We start from the raw sequence: 11206 nt of genomic DNA, 5'->3' as shown, positions 1-11206 counted from the left end.
CGAGCGAGATATTTGGGAGAGAGCCGCGTGACAATTTTTTGCAAACGTTTACTATGGAGCACAACTAAATTAAACCCTAACTACTCCATTAATTTTAGATTATTAGTTTGCTATTATATGTAATTTTCCCTAAAAAATATACTTATTTTCAAGCGAACATTTTCCATGATAAACATTTCCATTTGTACAAACCCTAAATGTAGACCTTCCTGACGAATTAACCAGATTCAAAGATCTATTCATTGGCACGAATATCGAGAATGAATGACTGATATTCTTCTTCTTTTTGTGGAATGATTTTTACCTACTAACAAAAGAGAATAATAATTGACTAGGTAGGTAAAAATATTTAAAGCCATAAAGCCCCTACATCTTTTAGTATTGGCACTAATTCACCAGAAATATGTGTGGATATCACTCTTTCTAGTCCTCCGAACAAATTTCCACCAACGAAAACCGCCGGAAACTCCGTCGTTGTTCCATCACCACCACCATCACCAACACCACTCGTGATTATTGATAACTCGGTCTTCACATCATCTTCATCTTCGTTGTTCACTTCGAAAATCGTAGGGTTAACACCTAACCCTAGAAGCAAATTCTTCACAACATGGCACATGCAACACCCACGTATCGCTACAACGATTATCGCGTGTTCCGAGACGGATTTTGCTACACTCGTAGTAATAAACGAGTTTTTGTATCGTGATCTCATTTCACCAACATATTTCATCTTGTTGTTCACATCTGTAGAGACGAATTCTATGTGAAAAATCACATATTTAGATAAGTTTGATAAATTCAACTAAACTCATTCAAATTTAAATTTTTAATCAAGTCTCCATATAATAATAATACCTGAACATGACTCAGAAGTGGTGGTGAATGAACTACCACCGATCGTCGTGGTGGTAGTGGTGGTGGAAAGAAACACATTTCTATATGTTAAAGTTTGTTGCATGGTGGTGATTGACGTTGGGGGGTGGGGGGGTGGGGGTGAGAGGGGTTGAAAGGGAAGAAAAAATGAAGAGTGAAGTGATGTATATATAAGATAATGGAAATGGTGTAGAGTACCCTAACGTCAATGGCTGTGACGTGAGAACAAACATCAATATGTCACGTGACAACATTCCAAATGATCTCAAACTCTTTTAGAAACATGTAATTCTTAATAAAAAATCGAGAGAAGTGTTGAAAATACCCTTAAATATAGCGAGCATTTGAGTAAATATCTTAAAATGTCATTAAACTATGAGAATAATTTATCTAATAAAATTATTAAACTTAAATTGTTATTTATATTTTAGTATTTTCCAATTGAACTTGTATTGTTTGTATTTTAATTATTATGGTCAACTTTGATATTAATAATATTAATTTCTCATTCTCCAATTAATACTAACACACAGTTATCATTAGTAGGTGATGGTTTTTAAGAAATTCAGTTTAAGAAGAATTTTCAGTTTGTCTTCCTAGGGATTTTTTCCCCTATAATTGGAGAAATTAAAAAAGAAGCATCGTAATGGATTTTTTAAGAAAATATTTATTGATAGGGTCCACGTTTATTACATAAAAATAATTTATTTTGTTATATCAAATTTATTTTAACGATAAATGTAGTTGGATAATTTTTAAAAATGAAAATATTGAGTTGAGTTATTTTATTGATAAAAAATAAAATAAAATAACTTTATAAGATAAATTTTTATAGTTTAATGATTTTTTAAGATATTAACTACGAGAGTATTTCACTTATGTTAAAAGATTTGGGGAGGGGGGGGGGGGTATTTAAGTTAGTTAGTCAAGTAAAAAGGTATTTTATGACTATCAATAAATTGCAGATGGAATTAATAATTTGCACTGAGTTTAAGGGTGTTTTTCAGTATTTTTATCTTATTTCACATTTTATTTAGTATAAAATAATTAATAGATGTGTTTTTAAAGTTGTATTTAAGTTAATTAGTTAGTCAAGCAATTAGGTGCATCTAAAGCTGTCAATATTTTGGAGATGAAACTAATAATTTACATTAAGTTTAAGGGTATTGTTAGTGTTTTTATCTTACTTGTTTCACCTTCTATCGTGCATATAATAATGCTTAGATTCCTCATAGCTTATACATGTATTAGACATGAAGATTTCTAAATTATCAACCAAACGTCATATTAATTTTATAAATGAATAACTTATTTTCTATATATCTACCATACATCGTATAAGTGTGTGAGTGTTATATATATATATATATATATATATATATATCAAACATCATATTAATTTTAAATATAAATAGCTTATTACTCATCAGCTTATCAAACGTCGTATAACGACACGTGTCAATCATTTATAGATGACAATGGGGCGCGTGGGCGAGACTGGTTGAGTTTAACCTATAAATATTTTAATCTGCCCCGCCCGCATAACAACTTTCTTCATTTTCAACCTGTCTCGCTCGGCTCCTCATAAATCCATCTCGCATAAGTTTTTTATATTTTCTTTTTCTAGTTATGTTTGATAATAAAAATAAATTAATTTTTCATTAAGTTGTACTAATTTAATAGAATAATGACGAGTTCGGAGCCTAAACAGTATAAAATATTAACAAAAATTTTAAAACGGTATATAAAATTTTATATTAACCAAAATGGCAGAATCGCTGGAACAACAACAATTTCTTCTGTCGAAAAAAAATATGACTTTTTAAAAAAAAAATTAAAGAAAATCGCTCTTTAATTTTTTTTTTTAGAAAAAAACGAAAAATTTTCTTTTTTTAAAAAAAATCACATTTTGCAAAAATTATTGCAGTAGCAACGATTTTGCTTTTTCGGTGAAGGAAATTGTTGTTATTCCAGCGATTTTACCGTTTTGGTTAATATAAAATTTTATATACCGTTTTGAATTTTTTGTTAATATTTTATACCCTTTTAGGTTCCGGACTCGAATAATGACTTACATTAATTTTTTTAGAGATCAATTGGGTAACATGTAAGAAATTGTATTAAGTATTTTTTTATTGAACCCTTTTCATTTACTATCTTGAATGTGTTTAGTAGTTTTAAAGAATTTATCTTGATAAATAATATTTTATCACTCTTGTAACATGTAAAAAGTTAAAACTAAATTTGAACCCACATAAAATCATATACCGACAAATTACTTCGCCCCGTATTAATTTTAAGAAAATCCACTTTTACCTACCACACATTCTACTCATCCTGCATAATCTTAAACCCGCTCAACCCTGCATAGCCTTAAATGTTTTCATCGCCTGTCCAATCCGACCCATTGTCACCCCAAAAGATCACTAATGAAGAAAAGCTTAAGTCACGTCAATTTAGGTTCATCATATAACGACCAATCATAAATTACATCACTTACCTAACTTATTAAATAATTGTTATTTTATTTATTTCATTTACGTGACAGTTAAATTATTTAAGTTTGAACCAAAATTATTTGCTCATGATACCTTACTTTTTTAAAAAAAAAATGAAATATATATACAATTGTAAATTACCTAAAAATTCTATAAATCACAATACTTAACAATTCAAAAAAATTTTAAAAATAAATTAATTTGAATTTCAAAATTCAAAATATATTATTAAATTGAGACGAGGAGAGTAGTTTATACAAACTTGATAATTAAGTTTCAATATTTGTTACGCATGAACTTTACCACTAAAAATTGTATGAATCAGTTTTTTTATTATTAACATGAAAATTCAGGTTCGATTAACAAAAAATATATATTTTTTTAAAATTTTTATTCTTATCGATTATCGAATGAGAAATAAAAGAAAAGTGTATTCAATTTTAGAACTGTTTGTTACTGTTATTCCATTAAATTTACAATTTTTTAAAGTCTAGTCACTTCAACAAAAGAACTTTATATGGTTAAAAGCTATATATATATATATATATATATATATATATATATATTATTTTTTTTTATCTTTTTTTAATTCTTCACATCATCGAATAATTACGAAAATCTTACCTTTTAGTTTACTTATTACCATTATTCTCTTAAGTTTCACACATTTTCAAAATTTCTTATTTTTCTTTAAATAAAAAATATCAATTAATGTATCCGACCCTCTTTTTAATGTATCAATGCATGTATCTGATCCTCTTTTTAATTTATCAACGCTTTCATTTTTTGGTCATTAATGTATCCGGACACTCCATTAATGTATCCGACCCTCTTATTAATGTATCAGCACATGTATATGACCCTCTTTTTAACGTATCAGCGCTTTATTTTTTGGCCATTAACGTGTCCAGACCCTCCATTAATTTATCCTTTTGAGAGATTTCTGTAATTATAAACTTTTAACGGATAAATTATAATTTTCTTTAAAAGAATGTGATTCTGTAATTTGTCCAATTTATTTTACGCAATATTAGATAATTTTTTACATAAATTAGGTACAAATATTATTTTCATTTTATTTTGGATCCTCGATATTAAGGGTCCTATATATGTTTGTACGTTCTACGTTGAATAAATCAAACTAACCCTTTCGAGTACTCATTATCGTATCACGCGTGACATTGTTTACTTAAAGATAAAAGGCATTTACGATTTGGATAAAAAACAATTCAAATTAAAAAAAAATATTAAATTGATTTTGCTTGGACTTGGTTTGGTTGATTTTAGATATTTAAAACCAATAGTATTTGGTTTTGTTCGAAAAGATTGAAGAAATAACCAAACCTATCCTAGTAGGGGTTGTCTGGTAGCTGGTTAAAATTATGTAGATATTATTAATGCATTAATTAGTTATGAGTGAATCTACGTATCGTTTTATGCAAGTATTAGTTATATGTGTATAATACATATTCTACCAATTATTCTACGTATAAGAATACATAGATTCCCTCAAAACTTATATACTTACTAAATTATATATATGTAGATTTTTAAATCGTTAACCAAATATCATATTAATTTTATTTATAAATATCTTATTTTTTTATATACCTATCAAACGTCGTATAAAAATACACGTCTATCATCTAGACAGGTCTAAGTGAGTGGAGGAGATAACTACTGCAAATAAACCAAGTCGGTACAATTTATTATATGACAACCAACCATATATTATATCACTTTACCTAACTTGTTAAATAATTATCAGTGCATTAAAATTCACTGGTGCAGGGATATTATTGTTTGTACAAATTTATAATTAAGTTTCAATATTTATTACAATTAACTTAACCACTTAAAGTCGTACCATCAATTTCTATAATATTAACGTGAAATTGCTTTATAATGAATATCATGTGAAAAATGAATTTATTTGTTGTTGTTATCACTGTAGGCAATAAAATTCATGTTGAAAAAAACAATAATTACAAATGGAAGATTATAGTAATAATTGATTTATTATTTTAAGTGCTAGTGTTATAATCTCTATGATTTTTCTTGAATTCGCTTTTTTAAATATGAATTCAAGGGCTTTAAAACTTGTTCTTGAACTTGAGCTTGATCTCTATCTTGATCTTCGACTTGGACTTAATCTCAACCGTTATCTTGATCTTGATCTTGGACTTAGACTTGATCTTGATTTCTATGTTGATCTTGATCTTGGACTTGGAATTTATCTTGATCTTGATCTGTATCTTGATCTTGATCTTGGACTTAAATTTTATCTTGATCTTGATCTTGAATTTGAACTTTATCTTGATCTTTACATTCTGGTTAAATTCAAGGGTTTGAAGCTTGTCCTATTTTTGTTCAAAATTATGATAAGTTATGTTTTAGAAAATGGCTTTGTAAATGTGCAAAGCTCTGTGTCAGTCTTTCTGCCTATTGCTTGATTGTTTGAGTTGGAATATGACACTCATAATTATTTCCATAGCATTTTGTTACTTGCTCAAATTTCTTAGCAGTACCATGTAGTTAGGATCACTATGGTTTAGTTTCTTTATTAGTTTTAAGCGATCATATTTATATTATTTACTGTGTTTTAAATTCTTTGCATGATGATAATTAGATCGTTAATTTGACTTGATATTATTCATGTTGAGGTTCTTATTTTACTCTTTTGTTTTCCTCCTCTTGCATGAACACTCTTTCTCCAAACGAGTCCAATGGACTCCCTTCGTTCTCACTCTCTTCTTTTCTTATCATGAATGTTAACTTTTGTTAATTTTTTTTTAACCTAGATGAATCTTTTGGAGTTTTGCTTTATAAATTTTTGTTTCGTCATTTTTAAGTATTTAGATTTTCCAAAGTTCTTTCAAGTTAAGCGACTTAAGCTTTTAGGCTAACTTGAGAATAATTTTTATTCTTTCATAGTTAGTAGTTTAGCTTTGAATCTATGTTTCATGAATTTGAACTAGCCACTTGGTTTAAAATCAATAACTCGGATAAATTATCAAGTCAAAAGATATTTTTGACGGTTTAACATCTTAAACATCTTGCTTACTTATCAAGTTAGTTGATCTTTATTTATTTTCATAAAATAATTCTATCAAGTGACCTTAAGTTTTTCCTTAAAATTAGCCAACTTTAAAATCCGTCGGTCAACCACGTGTTAGCGGTGCCTAAACCCCTCCTTAGAGAATTAGTTGAACCCTTACACAAAACTCTGATTTTATTTAAAATATTTTCTTTCAAAAAATTTCCTTTTAAATGGTTTTCTTATTTTTTCCTAAAAAGTAAGTGGCGACTTCCCAAATTATAAATTTTTCCAAAACCTTTAACAAAAATGGCTAAAGTTGCGAAATCGACTTCAAAACCTTCAGTTTTTGAAATCGGGTCGTAACAGAATGGCGACTCCGCTGGGAATTCATATAGGTTCTAACCAAAAGAATTTTATAGTTTGGCTAATCATTATTTGAATTAAATGTTGTTTTATGCAAGTATGTGTTTAAATTTTGAATATTACTATCATTACATGCATAACATTTATTCCGTCAAACGACATTTTTTTTTATTTTTTTACTTAAAGGATGATTATGCGGGTTCGCAATCATTTGTCAACCAAATTTACTTTCTAGTTGAATTCAAGGGCTTGGAGTTTGATCTTGAATTCGGTGGTCTTGATGTTGTTTGTTCTTGAACTTGAACACTTGAATTCTTGAATCGTTGAATTCTTGAATTCTTGTAGAGAAATTTATAGCTATCCACGAGCTTTCTCCAGCTTCTTGTATAGAATTCTTGGTTCTCTTTTTCTGAATTATGAGACCCCTATTTATAGTTTTAGAATAGAGGAGTTGTGATTGAAATAAGAATCCCTTCAGCCAAACAGATTTAAGTGAAATATCATATCAGCTTTATGGAACGGACTTTAATTAAATTCATATTTATTTAAATTTAAATAATTAAATTAATTATATTAATCCATAATATTTATTTGGACTAATATATTCATTAATTTAATATAATCCGAACAATTTTATAAAATTTATATTTAATAAATTTAAGTGACTACAATTACATTTAAGTTTATATATAATTTTACAAGTCCAGTGATTTAATGTAATAAATTTTTCGTACATTTAGCAACTTCAAAAAAAAATTAAATATGATTGAATCTTAAACATTTATTTATGGAATTTACTCGTATAGAACTTCAGACCTTATATATTTTAAATTATTCCAAAGTAAGTAGATGAAAAAAATTTAAATGTGTACAAATTAATAGACCTAAGCTATTCGGTGATTTTATTTATGAAATTAAAAAAAATATTTTATTACATTGAGGTTCCTGTATTTTTTTGAATTTTTCACACAATAACAATCGGATAGGTTGATTTACAGTTAATTTTTTCTATTCGATATTAGATAAATTTTAACATAAATTATATAGAAATTCTCTTATTTTTATTTTTATTTGGGAAAGGGTTAAAATGACTTTAAATGTTTATAGTTTGGCTCAAAAATGTCTTTACCGTCAATATTTTAGTTCAAAAATGTCCTTAATTTGTGTAGAAGGAACAAAAATGTCCTTCATTTGTAGTTTGGTACAAAAATGTCATTTCCGTCAAGCCTTTTTTGTATAAATTTTCAAAGTTTTTATAATTGTAGTTTTCAAATTTTGCATAATATGGTTTGTGTAATGAAATTTATAAAATATAATTTGTAAAACTATTTAAAGTTCATATGTTTATAGTTGTATCAATTTGTCGTTTTGAGTTTTATCATATTTGTATAAGTTCAGACTTTATATTTCTCAATTATACAAAGACACGTGAATTATACAAAGGAGATGTGAATTATACAAATTATTTCCCTCACTCGCTCACCTCTCTCCTCTCTTCTCTCTCTCCCAATCATGTTCGTCTCTCTACTCCCACTCACAATCTCGCCAGCCAGATATATAAGTACATATACAAATAAGTTACATACATACAATTATTTTGATAGATATACATATACATTGCCCAATCTCTCTCTCGTCTCTCTCCTCTCTCTTCCAATCTCACTCGCCAATCTCCTTTCTTTAACATGTAGCTACAAATCGTAGTTAGAAAACTATAGCTATAAATCGTAATTAAACTATTTTTGAGTGGCTATATGCGAAAATTTCCCTTTATTTTATTGGTTTTATGAATATGAATATTTATGACAATTAATAATAGGACTAGAAATATCATTGTCCCTCATTCTTCTAGGCCAAAATGAATAATGTCTTTTAACTATTTATTCATTTTGGCTGGATTGTTGTCACTTATTTCCCATTTCAATGAATCGTTGTTTTTATTTTGTGTATGATTAATAACTGAATAGTCAAATCAAACTAAACTGAAATTGATAAAAAAAAAAACTGGTAAATATACAATATAATTGATTAACTTAAAAAGTGATTAAGTCGATTTGATTTAGATTTTGACAAATAATCGACCCCTAGAAAAATAAATTACTAATTTAAACATGTTTTGATAATTTGGGTGGGATAAGCCCCTTAAAAGAAAAAGATTTTCTATTGCAATTTTTTTAATTCTAAAAATAGATAAATGACAAATTCATCGCTTCACCACAACTTTTAATTTGATAATTATATCAAGGGTAGTTCATGGTTATCATTATAGAACTAAACTGAATTGCAATTCAAATCAAACCGATTAAAAAACTCGATATTTGATTTGGTTTGGTTTTAATTTTAAAAAATCGATATTATTTGATTTGGTTTTGATTTTACCAAAAATTAATTGCAAAAATAACCAAATCGAACTTAGTATATAAAAATTTTATAATTATTCACAAATAAGATATAAATATTTTGATAAATTTTAATCAACGCACATCTTTAATTTTACTATTTTCTGAAGTCCAACACTTATAAAACAACTATTAAAAGTCTAAATCCCTCAATAGTCATTGCTACTTTCTCTGTTTTTTTTATAAAAATCTTCTAACGCAACATTGAGTAATTTAAAGCTCAAATTAAAGAAGATGATAATTGATTAGTTTTGACTATGAAATATTGGTTGTTTTTTTAAAAATTTTGTTGAAAAGTCTATTGGTAAGATGTTGAGATTTCATAATATTGAATCGCTTTATACTATTGACAATGGGTTTTTTTAGCTTCTGAAACTTAGTATAATAGATGAATCACTTTGTTCATGTAATAGCTTATTTGTGAATTAATCATGTACTAAGCATTTGTGTATATCGAGATGCGTATTTCCTCAACAAACTTATTACTTTCAAATAAAAACACCCAAAAAAATTTAATCAAATCGACGATAATCAAACCAACTATTTATTTTATTTTATTTGATTTGATTTTAAAATTTTAAAAACAGATTTAGATATAATTTGGATTTGATTTTAAATAAAGGCAAAATAAACTGTGACCTAATTTTTTTTCTTCACAGAATAAGAGAAGATAAAGGACATACTTTTGTTTTTCCTTTTTCTTATATTTTTTTTGTAATTAAATGTGTAATTTCAGTGAAAAGTATCCATTCATGCTCTTAATCTTCCAACTCTGCAATTTTATTGCATATAAGATTAGAGATATTTAAAATACTGTGTTTTATTGAGTTTAAGTGTTCACTTGATAAAATTATAAGTAGAAGGATCTAGTTTTACAGTTCAGTACAAGTAGAAGAACGATCGAGACCCTTTTATTTTTAATTAATAATCGATTCAAATCGAACCATAAACACTCCTAAATTTACATCAATAAAATAAACATATCAAGTGAACTTTATAAGAAAGTTGAATCAAAACTTATGAAGCTTCCATTAAGGAATAAATAAATTGACAAGATCCAAAAATGATAACTTTGTAAACTTGTTGGAAAAAGAAGGAAATTTCTTATTTATTTTTCGTGTGTTTGATATATTGTAAGAAATATTAATCTAAAGGCGTATATAGTTAGAAAATAATTCATGCAAATGTATTTATAGAAAAATAAGTAGGTTTTTTATTTATTTGTAATGTTTGGTAGATAAAAGAATAACTATTATTTCAAGAATATATATCTTTCTTTTTAAAAGTATTTTTTTTAAAAAAAAAAGGGAAATAACATGCAACAACTAATATAGAAAATAATTAAAGTAGTGTACAAATTTTGGACCACTTGGCTTGGAAAAATTAATTGGGAATCTTTTGTAAGTTAAAAGTTGGACATTTTAATCATAGGCTAACCACATTTAATCCTCATTAAAGTCTCAATTCAGATAATATGGTCCATTTAAGGTGGATTTGGTGTGGAAGAAAATATTTTTTTAAAAATGTTGTTGTTTATTTAATTTTTTTAATTTATGTTTAGTTAGTTTAAAATGTTTGAAAAATATTTTTTGAATCAATTTATTTTTTTCAAATTTAAGAAAAGCAATTTTCCTTTCAAAATTGAGGAGAATATTTTTCCAAAAACTTCACATCATTCTTTCATTTTTTTTAAAAAACTTATCCATACCCCGTACCCGACACTCCTCATTCAGAAAAAATTATTTTTGAAAAAATATTTATCGGGTTAGGTCCTGTGTCAAATCTCAGGGTCAAATTTTGGAATGGTTATTAGGGTCTTGTCATAGTTTTGGTGTCGGGGTCATGGCCTAGATCAATTATCGAGGTTGATTTTCAGATCAGAATTTCTTTTCCCATGAAGAATATTTTTTAGCCTCAATTATCGGTGTTAAATGGGCGGGTTGGGTTGAAATTAAAATATTACAATGAGTTGAATAGAAATTGGATTGGGTCATAACCCACCCAAGTTTACTTTGAGCTCAATGGATTGG

General features: G+C 27.0%; 1 protein-coding gene across 2 annotated transcripts; it reads right to left on the bottom strand.

Annotated features, from left to right (window-relative positions):
- Positions 1-210: 210 nt before the first annotated feature.
- On the bottom strand, positions 211-1009 carry LOC101250342 (glutaredoxin-C9-like). 2 transcript variants are annotated; one of them, XM_010328733.4, is made up of 2 exons: positions 859-1009; positions 211-762 (listed from the first exon to the last, which is right to left on the bottom strand). In XM_010328733.4, the coding sequence occupies exons 1-2, from the start codon at positions 959-961 to the stop codon at positions 350-352; spliced, it is 516 nt and encodes a 171-aa protein (XP_010327035.1). In that variant the 5' UTR covers positions 962-1009; the 3' UTR covers positions 211-349. The 2 variants fall into 2 exon arrangements, with proteins under 2 accessions (XP_010327035.1, XP_010327036.1); XM_010328734.4 differs by having other exon boundaries at positions 211-747.
- Positions 1010-11206: the final 10197 nt, after the last annotated feature.

This window comes from Solanum lycopersicum, chromosome 10 (genome assembly GCF_036512215.1).
Source record: "Solanum lycopersicum chromosome 10, SLM_r2.1".
Classification (NCBI taxonomy): domain Eukaryota; kingdom Viridiplantae; phylum Streptophyta; class Magnoliopsida; order Solanales; family Solanaceae; genus Solanum; species Solanum lycopersicum.
Note: the sequence above shows the minus strand (reverse complement) of the source record. Positions and strands in the feature narration are given on the sequence as shown.

Excerpts from the sequence above, each read along its gene's own strand:
- LOC101250342 (XM_010328733.4), bottom strand. The coding sequence starts at position 961 with ATGCAACAAACTTTAACATATAGAAATGTGTTTCTTTCCACCACCACT. Across the intron at positions 763-858 it reads CACTTCTGAGTCATGTTCAG|AATTCGTCTCTACAGATGTG; the intron begins GTATTATTATTA and ends TTTTTCACATAG.